Below are 19,814 nucleotides of genomic sequence, written 5' to 3'. Positions count from 1 at the left end.
ATACCTATTATGGGCCAGGAACTGTAGATACAGAGATGAATCTTATTCTCAAAGAGTTAGGCGTGGTGGCTCACACCTGTTATCCCAGCACTTTGGGAGACTGAGGCAGGCAGATCACTTGAGGTCAAGAGTTTGAGACCAGTCTGGCCAACATGGTGAAACCCTGTCTCTACAAAAAATACAAAAATTAGCCAGGCTTGTTGGTGTGTGCCTGTAATCCCAGCTACTTGGGAAGCTGAGACACTTGAACCCGGGAGGCATAGGTTTCAGTGAGCCGAGATCGCACCACTGCATTCCAGCCTGGGCAACAGAGGGGGACTCTGTCTCAAAAAAAAAAAAAAAGAAGAAGAAGAAAGAAGAAAAAAAAAAAAAGGAGTTAATGGGTTTTAGTCTTACTTTACTGAAAATAAGTTATTTTCAGTTGAAGTTCTAAATATCTGATCCAGGATCACCTTTTAGTCATAAAAGAACACGAGAAAACAAAAGCAGAACAGGTACGTAAGCCCCAACCTACATCTTTATTTCACATTCAATTCCACGAGTATTTCCTATGGATATTGATAACGGAATGGGAGTGGTTATCATTAAAAGGGTCATATCTGAATTTGAACCCTGCCTTTAGTTCTTTTCCTCTCTTTTCATCTGTGGTCAACTCCACAGATGAACCATCTTCCCAGGATCCTCTAGTATTCCACATTTACCACAGAAACCAACAGTTCTATAAAATCAAATTAGTACCAGACTACAGAATTTTGGAACTAAAAGAGAATTTGGAAACCAAATGATTTAGTCCATTCATTTTTCGGATGAAGAAACAGACCCAGAGAGGTTTTGACTTGTCCACACTGAATAGTGTGGAGTGAACGGGATCTACAACGCAGGTCATTAGATAACCACTCTTCATGAACTGACTTTGCCCCATGAGTGAGTTGCTCAAATAATGTGGCAGCGGTTATTTATTTCCCACCAAAAAAAAAAAAAAAAAAAAAAAAACCCACCACCAGTAACACAGATTTCCCAGTAGTATTGGAGGATGAAAGATACATACTTGGGCGCTGTTGTTTCTGCAGAGCTTCTTGTAGATTTGGTCAATTGAGACTGAGACATGCTCAAAACACTGGGTGAAAAGATCGTATCTCCTCTTTTTCACTTGTTCAAACTCTTGCCTACACATTCTGGCTTCCTTTCTGCTGGCCTCAAAAGCTAAGAGAGAATCAATGTTCTTTATTTTAGAGACCACTGAGGAGGTTCTTTTACTTAAACTGTAAAGCATAAAATATTTTTAAAATTGGATTTGAGTTTGGATCTCTTGAGTAAGGTGCCTTCAAAATACCTAAACTACTATTAATTCCAAGAGAATAGCTCTTAGAATTGATGAGTCTCTTTTCCAGTAGGGCTAATTACTAAATAATATTGACAAGTTCTGATAGGGTATTTATTTATTTATTCAGAGACGGAGTCTTGCTCTGTTGCTCAGGCTGAAGTGCATGGCGTGATCTCGGCTCACTGCAGCCTCTACCTCCCAGGTTCAAGTGATTCTCCTGCCTCAGCCTCCCGAGTAGCTGGGACTACAGGCGTGTGCCACCACACCCAGTTAATTTTTGTATATTTAGTAGACACGGGGTTTTACCATGTTGACCAGGCTGGTCTTGAACTCCTGACCTCAGGTGATCCACCCACCTCAGCCTCCCAAAGTGCTGGGATTACAGACGTGAGCCACCGTGCCCAGCCTGATAGAGTATTTATTATGTCAATTTTGTTGGTGTGAAAAAAATATATGTGTTTTAAAATCACCAATAAACCTGGTTTTAAATTAAAGCAAAACACTTCGAAAAGGAAACAATTAATGATTCAGTATTAAAAGCACACATTAATATAAGACCACAGAGGAAAAAATCTACAACAAAAAGGGACAACAGAGGGGAGATTGTTGGCAAATGTTATAGAAATCAAAACACCCATGAATATAATCTTGTTAGTGACTAAACTCAATTTTACCATCTGTGGATTCTTGAAACTTGTCTCTGACAGTCTTTAAGTTCTCCAGTGCTCGCAGGTTTGGGGCTGCTGTTTTCAGTAAGATATCTTCCTGGGATGCTACTTGCTGCAGTAAGAGCCTAAGGTGGGCCTCGATTTCTTGATCAGACTGTAGAGCCTATTATGGGCAAAGAACAACACTGACTGGCATGGCATGCCTTCTGCATCCAGCAAGGTAGGGTGTGTGTGGGGCCCTTCACCATCTGGATCCCCCAGGTCCTGTCATCCACGCCTTCTCTCCCCAAAGCCCTCTCTGAGCCCGGGAGGTGCAGTCCTGCTGCAATACTTGTAGCTTCCTGAATCGGCTGGGCTCTTTTCTTGTAACACATTTCAGCTCATTTTTTAAATCTGGCTAAAAAGCAACAATTTATACTTCACCTTCATTTATTTAAAAATATTCATAATCTACTATGTATTACACTGAGGATTCAATGATGGAAGCTATTCAGTCTTTGCCTTTAAAGACTCATAGGGAAGTCAGACATATAAACTGGATTAAAAATTTTTTCTAAGAGACAGGTCTCACTCTGTTGCTCAGGCTGGTCTCGAGCTCCTGGCCTCAAGCAATCCTCCCACTTCAGCCTCCTGAGTAGCTGGGATTTAAACCGACTTTTACAGTGGGGTGAAAAGACTTCTGACAGGGCAAACATAGGTACTACGGGGCAGGGAGAGGGGATCCAATCCAGCTAGACAGGTTAACACTTAAACCTGGCACGAGTGATGAAGAGAAAAAGTAGCCACGCCCTTCCAGAAAATCTTTTTTTTTTTGCCACAAATACAATCAGTGTACAAAAAGGCAGGGCATGATGGCTCATACCTGTAATCCCAGCACTTTGGCAGGCCAAAGTGTGTGGATCACCTGAGGTCAAGAGTTCAAGATCAGCCTGACCAACTTGGTGAAACCTCATCTCTACTAAAAATACAAAAATTAGCCGGGCATGGTAGCAGACACCTATAATCCCAGCTACTCGGAGGCTGAGGCAAGAGAGCTGCTTGAACCCGGGGGGCGGAGGTTGCAGTAAGCCGAGATTGCGCCACTGCACTCCAGCCTGGGCAACAAAGCAAGACTCTGTCTCAAAAACAAAACAAAAAACAAAACAAAAAAGTCTAACAAAATATATTAACAGCATATGAACTGAAAAGATGTGGTGGATACTGTTACTCAGCATCTGTTTCCATTTTTTCTTTCTTTTTTTTTTTTTGAGACGGAGTTTTGCTCTTTTGCCCAGGCTGGAGTGCAATGGCACGATCTCGGCTCACCGCAACCTCCGCCTCCTGGGTTCAAGCAATTCTCCTGCCTCAGCCTCCCGAGTAGCTGGGATTACAGGCATGTGCCACCATGCCTGGCTAATTTTTTTTGTATTTTTAGTAGAGATGGGGTTTCTCCATGTTGGTCAGGCTGGTCTTGAACTCCCAACCTCAGGTGATCCACCCGCCTCAGCCTCCCAAAGTGCTGGGATTATAGGCGTGAGCCACCGCGCCTGGCCTCCATTTTTTCTTTTAATGCAGCACATGCTTTTGACCAGGTAGATCCACTTCTCCCTCCTGGATCCCATGTACTTAGACTTAGAGGCAGGGCCTGCTTGGTTTAAAGTAAAGTTCACCATCCTCCTCCCTCTACAGTGATTGGTTCAGCAATGAATATGTGACCCCATTCAGGCAACTGTGATGAGGGGACAATTGCTGGGGCTTTGTAGGTAAAACCTTTCTTCAGTTTTAGAAAAGCATGTAAACCAAAGAGTATCTGAGATAGGTCTCAGTCAATTTAGTTTATTTTACCAAGGTTAAGGACATGCCCCAGAGAGAAGTCTGTGCCTTTCTCCAAAGATGATTTTGAGGGCTTTGATATTTAAAGGGGAAAAGCAGGCAGAAGCAAGAGGAAGTATATGGTCACATCACTGAATCCATATGTTGCAAGAGAAAAGTAGGTAGGAAATAGTCAATTATGTATTCACCTCATGCTCAGTAAATTAGCACTTTACCATAAGATGAAAAACCACAAATATCTCCCCACGGAGTCTCTACCTGGGGAGATACTTAATTTTTTTTTTTTTGAAACCGAGTCTCTCTCTCTCACCCTGGCTGGAGTGCAGTGGCACGATCTTGGCTCACTGCAACCTCCACATCCCAGGCTCAAGCAATTCTCCTGCCTCAGCCTCCTGAGTAGCTGGGATTACAGGCACATGCCACTGTGCCTGGCTAATTTTTTTTTTTTTTTTTTAGTGGAGACAGGGTTTCGTCATGTTCGCCAGGCTGGTCTTGAACTCCTGACTTCAGGTGACCTGCCTACGTTGGCCTCCCAAAGTACTGGGATTACAGGCATGAGCCACCACGCCTGGCCTGATACTTAATTTTTTTTTTTTTTTTTTTTTTTTTTGAGACGGAGTCTCGCTGTGTCGCCCAGGCTGGAGTGCGGTGGCCGGATCTCAGCTCACTGCAAGCTCCGCCTCCCGGGTTCACGCCATTCTCCTGCCTCAGCCTCCCGAGTAGCTGGGACTACAGGCGCCTGCCACCTCGCCCAGCTAGTTTTTTGTACTTTTTTTTAGTAGAGACGGGGTTTCACCGTGTTAGCCAGGATGGTCTCGATCTCCTGACCTTGTGATCCGCCTGCCTCGGCCTCCCAAAGTGCTGGGATTACAGGCTTGAGCCACTGCGCCCGGCCCTGATACTTAATTTTTTATATGTAGCTCTCTGCTTAGGAACAAAAGGAAAGGCAGTTTTTTGCATGACTCAGCTTTCAGCCTAATTTCTTTCTCTTGGTATAGTGAATTGGGGTCCAAGTTTTCATTTTCCTTTCACTANTCCGCCTCCCGGGTTCACGCCATTCTCCTGCCTCAGCCTCCCGAGTAGCTGGGACTACAGGCGCCTGCCACCTCGCCCAGCTAGTTTTTTGTACTTTTTTTTAGTAGAGACGGGGTTTCACCGTGTTAGCCAGGATGGTCTCGATCTCCTGACCTTGTGATCCGCCTGCCTCGGCCTCCCAAAGTGCTGGGATTACAGGCTTGAGCCACTGCGCCCGGCCCTGATACTTAATTTTTTATATGTAGCTCTCTGCTTAGGAACAAAAGGAAAGGCAGTTTTTTGCATGACTCAGCTTTCAGCCTAATTTCTTTCTCTTGGTATAGTGAATTGGGGTCCAAGTTTTCATTTTCCTTTCACTAGTACCACTACAAAAGACAGCTTCTTTCTTCTCTGAAGGTTGCAGCTGTGTGGCTGGAAAGCCAAGAATAGCTGCGCTCATTTTGCCTTCAGGAGAGAAGCAGCTTCAGAATGAAGCCAACGCCCAAAGACATGTATGGCTACAGGGATGACTGGGCAACAGAGCCAGAGCTGCTCAAAGGCACGAAATTAAGTTAAATTACAGCTGGAGTCCAGCTCTGTGCTCTGCAACTGTGAAGGGTGTGCCACACCATCACCTACAATCCTGAGAGAGGCCTGTGTCTACTGAGGGTACTGCAGTGGGATGCCAGCAGAGCCAATTTGGGATGCTGGAGTAAGTAGTTGGTTACTTTTGTTTATTGAAGGACTTCTCAAAAACTTTAATATCCATTGTGAATCTCTTCCCTTCCCAAGAAGGGAAAAGACTTTCTCAAAAAGTAACCACAGAAACTTTTCTTCTTTGGCTAGACATTTCATGATACCAGTGTTCTACACAACACAGTCAGAAATGCTGACATAAACATATTTTAAAGTAACCAATATATTTACTGCTATTTTGTGATAACATGATACAATAAATATATATTTGGTTTTCATCCCAGTTCTAGGCACAGTATACCTAAAACATTTGCAATTTCCTGAGTGGTAGGAGTGAGAGGGGCATCTTTTATTATTCATGATAAGCCCCTTTCAATCATACCTAATGAGCTGACTGTTGGAAGATGGGGACTGTTGCAAGAGGAACCAACCAGGTGATTGGAGGGCTGGAACCTTCAGCCCCTCTTCTCTAAGGAGGTGGGGGAGAAAGGCTGAAGATTGAGTCTGGATCACCAATTGCCCATGATTTATTAATCATGTATGTAATGAAGCTCCCATAAGAATCCCTAAACAGTAGGTTGTGAAGAGCTTCCAGGTTGGTGACCGCACAAGAGATGCTGGGAGGGTGACAAGCCTGGAGAAGGCATGAGATAGGGCATGGATGCTTTCTCATACCTAGTCCTATGTATCTCGTCCATTTGGCTGTTCCATGAATTGTAGCCTTTAAAAATGGACTGGTTAATGTAAATGAAGTATTCCCCTGAGTTCTGTGAGCCATTCTAGCAAATTATCAAATCTGTGGAAGGGGTTGTGGAAACTCCTGATTTACAGCCAACTGGCCATGAGTCTGGGAGGCCTGGACTTGTGATTGGCATCTGAAGAGTGGCCAGTCTTGTGGGACTGAGCCATGACCTTGTGGGATCTGATGCTAACTGCAGGTAGAGAGTGTCAGAATTGAACTGGATTGTAGAATACCCACTTGGTATTCAAAGAATTAGAGAACTGCTTGGTGTGGGAGAGACCCACAATCTGGTGTCAGAAGTTTCACGATTATACTGTTTTTCCTTTGTATATTTCTTTCAAAACCATTAGGAAATCTTTTAAAAAAAATCTCAATTCTATCTTCCAAAATGATTCTGTAATATTTAAATATTCCATATTACTGTGAGTGATAAACAACAGAAAGCTTTCCATTACCTTCAAATCCTCATTTAGAGAGCTGTAGTCTACTTCGAAGGCTTCTTCTTTTTCATAGATATCGATTGTTGCCTGGGTACTTTCTGCTTCAGTTCCCATCTGAAAAATACGTGAACACATACATTTGTTGATTAAGTTTGTTGTCTTACATGGGAGTGGTTCATGGCATTCCAAAAACAATTACAATAGTAACATCAAAGATCCCTTATCACAGATCACCTTAACAGATATATAATAATAAAAAAGTTTGAAAGATTTAGTTATCAAAATGTCACACAGAGACCCAGAAAAGTGAGCAGATGCTGTTGGAAAAACGGTACCAACAGACTTTCTCAACATGGGGTTACCACAAACCTTCAATATGTAAAACAAAAACAAAAACAAAAAACCCTGCAATATCTGTGAAGCACAATAAAATGAGGCATGCATGTATATGGGAGGATGTGCATAGGTTATATACCAAAACTATGCCATTTTAGGTAAAAGACTTCAGCATCCTTAGATTTTGGTATACATGGGGGTCCTGGAACTGTCCCTGTGGACACCAAGGAATGAGAGTACTTCCAGCCAATCCGAAGTGTCCTGTATAATCCAAATGTGGCGAAAAAGAAAGAAAAGGCCAACAGGGAAATGTCAGTGAGGCTTGGTCTTATCTTGTGATTTCTTTGGTATCCGTTCTTGCCTCTTCCTTCCCCTCACCACCTAGAGATACTCAGTAGGGCATGTTTCCTCTGAGAAGGACCCTCCATACAACTGTTGGAGAAGGTGCAGAGCAAGAACCACCCCTCCACATGATGTGAAATGTTATGAGAGTCCAGGGAACTGCCCAAGCGGCAGATGATCTGCATACTGCCTGTGGCTCATTGCGCAAAAACATTCTTAACTCCAACAACTTTAATTCTCTGATTTCTCTTGGGTATCTAATATGTAGGTAAGAAACATGGGTTCATCCTGTGGCCCTAGTCCTCTGAGATGACAGTCATTTTGCCCTTTTTCCCTCCTAGGAGATGTCTTCACCATCCCTAAAGGGGCTACAGAACAAGAGAAAGAATAAGCAAAGGGCAATGCATTAAGTTCCACGTAATGGCACATATTTTACAGTCATTTGCTAGAATACCTCCACTTCAATGATGTCATCCAGTGACCCGAACAAAAGGATTATCTCAATGTCTTGCACTTTGCAATCAAGCAGCAAGTTATGCTTCTCTAATCGTTTCTGTTCCAGAGAAGTTTGAGTAATTACAACTTCTTTTTGCAACTTCCCCACTTCCCTGTAATTACACCGATATGAAAAAGTAATGTTACTCATTATATAACACTGCACCGAGGAAGAAAAATGTATGCTATAAACTTATATGAAAAAAAGATTATTCCTGTGAGTGCTGTAAGTTCTAGAATCCTCTCACTGATGCTTGTAATTTAATTGTTAACACTCCTGAGAAAGGTCATGAATATACTCAGTTAATCTAAGGGAGCATTTTCCACTAATACATGTTACTGATTTAATCAAGATTACCAAAGACAGTGCTTTCCTAGTTACTTTATTTTTAAATCTGAGCAATGTTTCAAGCTGCAATTCTCACTCAAATATAAGCTCCACATTTTAGATCTCAAACCAAGATAAATAGTCTCTTAGCAAAAGAAATCTGTTGCCAGGTAAGTCATATACACTTAATAATCTGGTTTCTTTACTACCACTACCACTAATGTAGTAATGCCTTCTATCTGAAAATAAGGGCTTGGGTTTTACTAATCGAAATTATATGGGATTTTTAAAAGAACTGGAAAGAGGACCAAAAGAAAATGGAAAAAAAAAAAAAAAGAAGAAAGAAAGAACTATGTGTTTTTCAAGAATATGAAGGGAAAAGAAAGTATTCTGTTTGGGCTGAGTGTGGTGGCTCACGCCTGTAATCCAGCACTTTGGAAGGCCAAGGGAAGAGTATCATTTGAGCCCAGAAGTTTAAGACCAACATAATGAGACCTCATCTCTTAAAAAAAAAAAGAGAATGTGTTCTATTTACACAAAATACAAGAGTTTTTAAAAAGCAAGAGTAAACAGACTTTAATTCCACTCCAAAATCTTAGAACTTTCTGGCTGTATCTTGAAACACTAAAGGTCTTCGAACAGTGAGAAAAATTATGAAATGCCAAAAGGCTGAGCAAAAACAGAGAATTAATTTTGTCTAATCACTCATAGTTGTGTAAATCATGACGCATGACAGGAAAGCAAGTGTCATTTTGGTATAGGCCAGTCAATTCAAAGTGTCGTTGCCATCATCATGGCAAACACACAAGCTAATCTTGTGCTAAAAAATTAGGTACTTTTTTATTTTTATTTTTTGAGACAGAATTTCACTTTTGTTGCCCAGGCTGGAGTGCAATGGCACTCAAGTGCGTATGAATATTAACATATGTAATACTTACAGCGATTCTGTGAGGTAGGCACTATTACTATCTCTATTACCGATGAGGAAATTAAGATATCATATGTAAACAGCAGAGCTGGGATATGAAACCAGAAATTGTGGCTCCAGATTCTATCTCCTTACTCTCTACGCTATCTTGCACAGACTAGAGGGAATCTCTGTACAACAGGAAGACAGAAATGTCAAGGTAGAATTAGGGTAAGGGACTCTATACAGGTTCATGTTTTCATCTAACAAAAATAACTATTTGCTCTATGCCAGGAACAGTGGCTCATGCCTGTAATCCCAGCACTTTGGGAGGCTGAGGCGAGCAGATCACTTAAGGTCAGGAGTTCGAGACCAGCCTGGCCAACATAGTAAAATCCGGTCTCTACTACAAAAGAAAAACATACACACACACACACAGACTAGCCGGGCGTGGTGGTGTGCTCCTGTAGTCCCAGCTACTTGGGAGACTGAGGTAGGAGAATCACTTGAACCTGGGAGGCAAGGGTTGCAGTAAGCTAAGATCATGCCACTGTGCTCCAGCCTGGGCAACAAAGGGAGACTCTGTCTGAAGAAAAAACAAAACATCATTTGCTCTAAACAATTAACCACCTCTCCTGGTTTAGAATGTTTGAAAAAAATTAGAATGTCTGAAGGGTGTGATGTGAGACTAAGAGCAACAAAGGGCACATATTCAAATGCAACTCATTTAGTATATTTCAGATAGTTGGTGTCCACGTTTAAAACTGACTAGGTCTTTCAAACTGATGAAGTCTTAATTACCTATCAACAGCCAGAAACTTCTTCCGTTCCTCTTCAATTTGAGTTTGAACTTTCTCGGCATTGGAGTTCTGAGTGACACGTATGTCCTTAAGTTGCTGCTGCTTTGCCATGAGTTCATTCACTATCTGCAGACAGTTTTCTTCAGCCTGAACAGAGAGGATTTGTATTGTAGATTTACCATCTTTTATATTAATAAGGTAATTCTATGATCTTATCAATAACACCAAACCAGTTATCCTGAGATGAACCTTCTCACCCTATGTGCTACTTGACCCTCCATCATGGACTGTGACTCACATTCTATACTTTTTAGAAACTGGTGATCATTACCTGCCTTTGTCCTTCATTTTGCTATTGTTTTTTATCCTTCATTTTGGATTCATTCCTCAGCTCACTGCCATCTGACTTCTGTTCCCACTCTCCAATGAGAGTGTTTTTGCTATCATGATCTCTAGTTGGGAATGAAACATTTTTCAGATCATTTCCTCCTTCCTGAAACTCTGGGGCTTCTGTGATACCACCTCTTCTGGCTCTCCTCATAAGCTAAGTGACCACCTTCCAGATCCCATTGCTGCTCCACTGCTCTTCACTGCCTACCTCCCTGCTAGGGCGTCTCAACCATTCTCATATGGTTTCAGTTTACTCCCATAAACCAGCAACTCCCAAATCTGTATCTTCAGCCTAGACCTCTCCCATTATCTACTCTTTAACAGCCTGCTGGAAATTGCCATCTAGACATTACATAGGCAACTCAAGCTCCACAGGTCCAGAATTTTCTCTCCTTAACCTGCTGCTCTCATTCACCAATCACCCAAGTTAGAACTAATGAGTCATCTGTGGCACCCCCTTGCCCTTCCTCCCATGCTGACATCCAGTAATTCATAAAGCTCTGCTGATTTTACTTTAAGTATTTCTTTTTTTTTTTTTGAGACGAAGTCTTGCTCTGTCACCCAGGCTGGAGTGCAGTGGCCAGATCTCAACTCACTGCAAGCTCCGCCTCCCGGGTTTACGCCATTCTCCTGCCTCAGTCTCCCAAGTAGCTGGGACTACAGGCGCCCGCCACCTCGCCTGGCTAGTTTTTTTTTTGTATTTTTTAGTAGATACGGGGTTTCACCATGTTAGCCAGGACGGTCTCGATCTCCTGACCTCGTGATCCGCCCGTCTCGGCCTCCCAAAGTGCTGGGATTACAGGCTTGAGCCACCGCGCCCGGCCTAAGTATTTCTTAAATCTGTCCCCAACCCCTTCAATCACTAACAGGACCCTTCAGGAGATCACAAAAGGTTTACTACATGAAGGAAGTCATAATTTCAATGAAGAGGCACTTCAGCCACCCATTATTAATTACCTTCTTTAGGTGATCAATATCTTCACTACCTTTCTGGATAGTTTCTTTCAATGTGTTCATCTTATTCAGTTTCTTCTTAAGCTGATTGCGACTATACTCAAGTTGAATATTAAGCAGAGTTTTTTGTTTTTCAAATTCTAATCTAGTATAATAAAGTCAAGCGTTACAAGTGTAAACAGAAAACTTTGATTCCTTCTTAACTTTTCTTACGGGAAATTTCAAACAAATATAAAATAAAAGGAATACTATAATGAACCCCCAAGTAGCTGTCACCCAACTTAATAATTATCAATTCATGCTCATTCTTGTTTCATCTATAACTCCACTAATTTGCCCCTCTTACCGCTGGCTTATTTGAAGCAAGTTCTAGACGTGATGTAATTTCATCTGTAAATATTTGTGTATGTATCTCTGGAAGTGAAATGACTTTTAACTCATAACCATAAAGTATTATGGCTAAAATGTAATTCATTAATATCAAATTGCTGTCACTGCCAAATTTCCTTTTAAAAAATTTTCTTTTAGTCTGGGTGCAGTGGCTCATGCCTGTAATCCCAGCACTTTGGTAGGCCAAGGTGGCAGATCACTTGAGATCATGAGTTCGAGATCAGCCTGGCCAACATGGTGAAACCCCACCTGTACTAAAAATACAACAATTAGCCAGGCTTGGTGGTGTGTGCCTGCAGTCCCAGCTACTCAGGAAGTTGCGGCAGTAGGAACTGCTTGAACCCGGGAGGTGGAGGTTGCAGTGAGTTGAGATCACGCCACTGTACTCCAGCCTGGGTGACAAAGCGAGTCTCCATTTCAAAAAAACGAAAACAAATACAAAAAAATTTCTTCAAAACAAAAAAAAGAAAAATTGGTTGTTTGAATCAGTATCCACACATTGCATATGGATATGTTTCTTAAATCTTTTATAATCTACAGATTTCCTCCCCTCTTTTTCTTTAAATTATAATTTATGTGTTATTCTTATTATTTAGTCTTTTCAAATAATAATAATTATTTTTTTTGAGACTGAGTCTCGCTCTGCTGCTCAGTCTGGAGTGCAGTGACGCGATCTCAGCTCACTGCAACCTCCGCTCCCTGGGTTCAAGCATTTCTCCTGCCTCAGCCTTCCTAGTAGCTGGGATTACAGGTGTGTACTACCGTGCCCAGCTAATTTTTGTATTTTTAGTAGAGACAGGGTTTCGCCTTGTTGGCCAGGCTGGTCTCGACTCCTGACCTCAAGTGAGCCACCTGCCTCTGCCTCCCAAAGTGCTGGAATTACAGGCGTGAGCCACCGCGTCCGGCCCAAATAACTATTCTTATATAAACACCAAACTTGGGAACTTTCATTTCTACTGTGCCAGCTTCATAAACTCTTCATAAAGAATTCCATTGTCAACTGTAGCTCATCCCTCCATGCTCCTCCTACCCCTCTACACACCCTGCTAACAGAATCAGTTGTTCAAGAAACATTAAGTACCTCTACACAGCCTGCTAACAGAATCAGTTGTTCAAGAAACATTAAGTACTAACAGATACTATGCTAGATACTGCTAATACAAAAACAACTATAACAATTAAAACATTAAAAACTATTTAATGAGAGGTTACTATATACCTGACACTGTTATAAAAGTTTTTACATTAATTAACTTACAAGTTGTAAAACTCTACTAGGTCAGTAATACTATCATCTTTATTTAACAGATGAGAAGATCAAGGAACAGAGAGTTAAGCAACTTGCCCAAGGCTACCCACTTAGTGGTAGAGCCAGGGATGACACACTTAGACAGAGGGACAACGAAATCCCTGCTCTTCATCCACGACCACACTGCCTGTAGGAGAGGTTAAGAAATTTATTTGTGCCACAGGAGGCAAACATACAGACAATGTAGAAGTGAAACACTTCTTCACTTGGCTTTAGGGTCACATTACCCTGGCTTTCCTTTCCCCTGACTAGCTGCTCTTTTAAAGATTCTTTCTCATCTCTTCAACTTGCTAACATCTTGTAGGATCTCTTCTCCTTTCTTTTTTTTTTTTTGAGATGGAGTCTCGCTCTGTTGCTCGCACTGGCATGCAGTGGCATGATCTCGGCTCACTGCAAGCTCCGCCTCCCAGGTTCACGCCATTCTGCTGCCTCAGTCTCCCAAGTAGCTGGGACTACAGGCGCCCACCACCACACCCAGCTGATTTTTTGTTAGCCAGGATGGTCTCTATCATCTGACCTCGTGATCCGCCTGCCTCGGCCTCCCAAAGTGCTGGGATTACAGGTGTGAGCCATTGCGCCCAGCCTAGCTGTTTCTTGATGAAATGAAACTCAGGCATAATTCCTCTAAATTATGAAATAATAACTATTTTTATAAATATGTAAGCTTCTTACCGACATATACCTTTTTTTTAATAAAAATACCTTTTTTGATCAATTTCTTGTTGCTGTTTAACACGTTTGTTCTCAAATTCACGAATATTTTCCACACCAATTTCTTCACAGAAGTGTTGGAAGATATCATCTTCTACCTTTTAAATTATTTTTTAAAATAGATTTAAAAAGCAATTTTAAAAAAAATAAAAATTTTTTTTTTTTTTTTTTTGAGACGGAGTCTTGCTCTGTCGCCCAGGCTGGAGTGCAGTGGCACGATCTCCACTCACTGCAAGCTCTGCCTCCCAGGTTCACGCCATTCTCCTGCCTCAGCCTCCCATGGAGCTGGGACTACAGGCGCCCGCCACCGTACCTGGCCAATTTTGTTTTGTATTTTAGTAGAGAAGGGGTTTCTCCATGTTAGCCAGGATGGTCTCAATCTCCTGACCTCGTGATCCGCCCGTTTCGGCCTCCCAAAGTGCTGGGATTACAGGCGTGAGCTACCATGCCTGGCCGAGAAATATATAATCTTAAATACAAGTTTTTCCCTCCAAGATTTTCCTGAATCAAGCCAAAAACTAATCTCACCAAGCATTACTATATTCTGAGAAGCCAGTACTTTCTTTTCCTTTAATTCCATAAATTATGCCCATCTACTTTCAAATCTCTTATTCGAAAAAACTAAGAAAGCTCATAACTGGCCTTATTAAGTGTTTTGGCTTTATGAGTGTTTAGTATAAAACTGGAAGAATTCCATTTACTTTAGACCCACCAAAATATAACATTCTNTTGAGACGGAGTCTTGCTCTGTCGCCCAGGCTGGAGTGCAGTGGCACGATCTCCACTCACTGCAAGCTCTGCCTCCCAGGTTCACGCCATTCTCCTGCCTCAGCCTCCCATGGAGCTGGGACTACAGGCGCCCGCCACCGTACCTGGCCAATTTTGTTTTGTATTTTTAGTAGAGAAGGGGTTTCTCCATGTTAGCCAGGATGGTCTCAATCTCCTGACCTCGTGATCCGCCCGTTTCGGCCTCCCAAAGTGCTGGGATTACAGGCGTGAGCTACCATGCCTGGCCGAGAAATATATAATCTTAAATACAAGTTTTCCCTCCAAGATTTTCCTGAATCAAGCCAAAACTAATCTCACCAAGCATTACTATATTCTGAGAAGCCAGTACTTTCTTTTCCTTTAATTCCATAAATTATGCCCATCTACTTTCAAATCTCTTATTCGAAAAAACTAAGAAAGCTCATAACTGGCCTTATTAAGTGTTTTGGCTTTATGAGTGTTTAGTATAAAACTGGAAGAATTCCATTTACTTTAGACCCACCAAAATATAACATTCTACATAAATAAAGAAAAGATTCTTTATGTATGAGTAATACAATGGCACCTTTGCCAGTATATTAACAAGTGGAATGAGGCATAGAATTAAGAATGAAAAAGATTTGGAAAATTAGAATGGGGAAATTCAACAAAGTAAAATTTAACCTCAATGTTTTAAAGCTCTGATTTTATGTATAATTATAGGATGAGAAAGACCTATTTTAAGAACAGAACATTTTAAAAACTTCCAGATTGTAGTTGAATATACATTAAATATGAATGTGATATGACTGATGCAGTAGTAAGCTACAATTAGCATGACTAGATAATCCAAGTCATGGAAAGTTACAGTTATAAACATAAAAACCCACAATATGCTGTACTGGCTAGGAAATATTTTGACATGCTCTGTTCAGGGGCATTGATAAACATCCAGAGGATGGTTACCAGAGCTGGTCTTAAATCCATGGTAATGTGAAATGAATAAACAAACTAGGGCTATTTAACCTGGAAAAGAGATAACTAATTAGGAAGCACAAAAAGTGTGGTTCCAAATCATGTGGTAAAGATCAGGCCTAAAAGCAATGGGTGGAATTAATAGAGCGGGGGTATAACAAATCACCTTCTATACAAAAAAAACTAGCCGGGCGTGGTGGCGGGCGCCTGTAGTCCCAGCTACTCGGAGGCTGAGGCCTGGAGAATGGCAGGAACCCGGGAGGCAGAGCTTGCAGTGAGCCGAGATCGTGCCACTGCACTCCAGCCTGGGCGACACAACGAGACTCCGTCTCAAAAAAAAAAAAAAAACCACCAAAAAGAAAAAACAAATCACCTTCTAAGGATCAGAGATACCCCACAGTGGAATGAATTAAATCAGAAAGTTTCTGTCCCTCTATAAGCAGAAGCTAGGTGACCAAATTTTTATTGTCCTAGAGCCAAGTACTGTGCCTGACACAGAATAGGTGTTTTAAAAAGAACTACTGAGTGAATAAACAACTTTAAAAGATAAGCTGAATGACAGTTCTTTCCCTCACAGTATTAGGGAAGTGGGAGAAAAGAATGAGACTATAATTTTCACAATGGGTAAGGAGAGGTTGGAGTGCAGAGGAGAGTAGGCACAGGTCATTGTCTCTTGAGGTGAGCAACAGAGGTTCTCAAAAAACACAAGGAAATTAATTTGGCAAACCAATAAAACTTAGCTTACAACACTGTTGTTTCTGATAGGGCACTGTTACCTATCAACCTTTGCTTTAGCATATATTTAAGAAGCCCTAAATCTAGTATCTGGTCTAGAACTACATATACCATTTAGGAATAAATATAACATTTATGACCTTATCTATCTTTTCTTGAAATTCTTTAATTCTTCGTTGTCGTTCCTTTATTCCTTCACTCAACATAGTACATTGAGACTCAATATTTAGTAGTTCACTTTGTAGCTGAGATTGTTCCTAGCAACAAAAGAGAAAAATTTTTTAACATGGCTGTTTTAGCTTTATATAGTGAAGCCAAAAATGTGATAGGTATCTTTTAGAATAAAACAAGCATCTATGAGATAAGATGAATTCACCTGGATAAAAGATTAAATACCACATAAATAATTAAGGGACTATAATATAATCTCAATCATGGGATAAAGTATCTAAAAATTGGCCGGGAGTGGTGGCTCTAATCCTTGGGAGGTCAAGGTGGGCAGATCACCTGAAGTCAGGAGTTTTGAGACCAGCCTGGCCAACATGGTGAAACCCCATCTCTACTAAAAAAAATACAAAAATTACATGCCTGTAATCCAGCTACTCAGGATTCCTACTGAGGCAGGAAGAGCACTTGAACCTGGGAGACGGAAGTTGCAGCGAACAGAAATAGAGCCACTGTACTCCAGCCTGGGTGACAGTGTGAGACTCTGTCTCAGAAAAAAAAAAGTATCTAAAAATTACATGGAGCTATATAAATGTAATTCCTGAAAGTCTATGTTCTGGGTCAAGTGCCTAGCATATTTTATGTAAATCTGTATTACCCGGTAAAAAGCAACAAGGTGCTTCTTTTTAATCATCTCCAGTTCATTTTGTGAATATTTGAGTCGTGTTTGAGTTCCTTGTACCAGGGTCTGTATTTGTTTCAAATCTGTTTCCTTGCGGAGTGTCTTCATTAAATCCTAAAAAGAAAGAAAAATATGAGAATATTTTATGATAGAAAAGCACTTTCACTTTTCAAAGTGCTTTCATATGTAATAATTCACTGATTTTTACATACCACCACACCCATGCCTTACCTCCCTTTCCTCTGATAAGAGACTGGGCAATTAAGTACATTAGTGATCTGGAGTAACTAAAACGCCATACAGCTTCCTCAAAAAAACTAACATTGCTTAGCAGGAAAGAATTGGGAATGGAAAATGAAGAGGGGTGTGTATATTCCATCCAACACAGTTAAAAGGATCTTGTAATTGCCTTGTTTTTAGCGCATCTTTACCTTTTGGCTTGCCTCCCTCATTCCCTTCCTCTTTCACTCACCTTATGCCTCAACCAAATTAACTCCTTCAGACACTCCCTCCCATTGACTCCAGGTTTTTTTTTTTTTTTTTTTTTTTTTTGAGACTGAGTCTTACTCTGTCTCCCAGGCCGGAGTGCAGTGGTGTGATCTCTGCTCACTGCAAGCTCCACCTCCCGGGTTCACGACATTCTCCTGCCTCAGCCTCCCCAGTAGCTGGGACTACAGGTGCCCGCCACTACACCTAGCTAATTTTTTGTATTTTTAGTAGAGATGGGGTTTTATCATGTTAGCCAGATGGGCTCGATCTCCTGACCTTGTGATCCACCCACCTCGGCCTCCCAAAGTGCTGGGATCACAGACGTGAGCCACTGCGCCCAGCCAACTCCAGGTCTTTAGATAAACTCTTGCAACCAACTGCCAAGCAGAAACTCTGAATCTACCTATAACTTGGAAGTGTTTTCTCCAACCCCAGCTCCCAGTTCTCCTCCTTTCTAGACTTAACCAAGGTACATCTGACATGTATTGACTGATGTCTTAAGTCTCCTAAAACATATAAAACCAAGCTGCAGCCTGGTGACCTGGGACACACGTTCTCAGGACCTCTTGAGGCAGTGTCACGGGCATGTCCTTAACCTTGGCAAAATAAACTTCTAAATTGATTGAGACCTGTCTCAGATACTTTTGGTTTACAGTAAGATAGGGCACAAAATTACTTTCTCCAGATATGCTGATACCATTTATTAAATAATATATCCTTTTCTCACTGAACTGAAACATCATCTTTGCTGAACATTAATTATTAATTGTTAAGTATACTGGTCTCTATTTCTGGAGTTCCTGTTGTTTCATTAACCTGTAAGATACCTGTAAACAGCTATATCTTGAATTTAGTAAGATTACCATAACTTCTAATCTTGAGGCTTTAGGCAACCAAGTCCACAGGCAGTAAGGTTTGTTTTGGGAAAGGACTGTTACTGTCTTTGTTTCAAAGCTAAACTATAACCTAACTTCCTCCCAAAGTTAGTTTGGCCTATCCCCAGGAATGAACAAGGACAGCTTGGAGGTTAGAAGCGAGGTAAAGTCAGTTAAGTCAGATGTTGTTTTTCACTGCCTCAGTTAAAATTTTGCAATGGTGGTTCCATAACTTTAAATGATGACTATTGCAGTTTTCATAAATAATCTAGGTAAATGATTAAAATAATTAGGCAAATGTGATGGGATAAATACTTGTAGACAAACTCATAATTTGGAATCTAAAGTTATATTAAATAATAGATATTTCATTATTTGGGTATTTTCCAATAAAAATATATTGTAGGAAAATATTCTAAAAAAAAAGAGGTGTCCATTTCAAAAGGTAAACAATTTTGTCTAATTCAAAGCTTATTTAAAGGTTATATATAAAACAAGGTAAAAGGACTCAGAAAATAAGAGAGAAGTAAAGAAAGTTATAAAATAGAGGGTTTTTTTTTTTGGTAAGAAAGCTTTAAGGGAAATAATTTTATATGAGAAAGAATCTTGTATGGTAAATTTAGTCCTAGAATAAAATGACTGGTTGTTTAAGAAAAGCGATGTTCAGGACAAACCAGAAAGTTCAAGCATTTCGTGAATGGTCTGTGTAAGTCACAATAAAAGGATTTATAGAAAAAAACCCAAAAAACTTTTACATGATCAAGTTGTCTCTAATTAAAGGGAAATTATAATGGTCTTTCTAGAGATTGGGCTTGATGTAAAAAAAATTATTCTTGCAACATTATATACAAATAATCAGGCCAAGTATAATACAGCATTCAGTCCAACCATAACTTGTCTTTAGTAAAAATGGAAAATTGGAGAGAGAAAAATTATGTTTCAAAAACTAGAACACTTGTTGTTAGATTCTAGTCTTGCCTAATGTTTTTGAATTTTTACAGTTTGGACCAAATTCTAATTTTTCTTGGTTACAAGTCTTCAAAATAATGTTTTCAATTTTTTCCTTCTTTTTTCCCCATTTTTCCTAATGTGGAGTCGCTGAAAACTAAGCTGTGCTTTTCGTAAAGCCCTACGAACTGAAGCTAGACAACTTAAATTTCAGAAGAAAATAACAGCAACCTATTTACATATATAAGCCACTTTCGTACCTGCCTACTAATGTATGGACTTCAGAGTAATGTGACCTATATCGATTTTCCAGGATTGTTCTTTTGTTTCTTGTTCTTCCTTCCTTCCCCTATTTTCACAGGACATGAGAAAATCAGCTTTCCTAGTAACTTGGAACCTACCTATCTAGAAATAAACCATCCTAGCCATGAGAGATCACATGAAACCTGAGACTAGAGACTCATTTTCCTCTAAAATGCTTTCACCAAAAGATTTTTAAAAAGAAAAGGGGGGAAATGTGAAAGGAAAATAAATCTTGGG

At 40.6% G+C, this 19,814-nt stretch overlaps 1 protein-coding gene across 1 annotated transcript in view; it reads right to left on the bottom strand.

Moving 5' to 3' along the window:
* Positions 1–19,814, bottom strand: part of SMC1B (structural maintenance of chromosomes 1B) — a 72,354-nt gene that overhangs the window by 8,808 nt on the left and 43,732 nt on the right. Inside the window, 9 exon segments of the mRNA XM_017850849.1 lie at positions 1,049–1,203; positions 1,999–2,155; positions 6,712–6,810; positions 7,829–7,982; positions 9,906–10,051; positions 11,252–11,393; positions 13,650–13,756; positions 16,256–16,372; positions 16,939–17,076. Of these exon segments, the coding sequence (XP_017706338.1) occupies positions 1,049–1,203; positions 1,999–2,155; positions 6,712–6,810; positions 7,829–7,982; positions 9,906–10,051; positions 11,252–11,393; positions 13,650–13,756; positions 16,256–16,372; positions 16,939–17,076 (1,215 nt within the window).

This window comes from Rhinopithecus bieti, unplaced genomic scaffold (assembly GCF_001698545.2).
Source record: "Rhinopithecus bieti isolate Rb0 unplaced genomic scaffold, ASM169854v2 scaffold_32081, whole genome shotgun sequence".
In the NCBI taxonomy this organism is placed as follows: domain Eukaryota; kingdom Metazoa; phylum Chordata; class Mammalia; order Primates; family Cercopithecidae; genus Rhinopithecus; species Rhinopithecus bieti.
The sequence above is the reverse complement of the archived record's forward strand: the minus strand, read 5'-3'. Positions and strand labels throughout refer to the sequence as shown.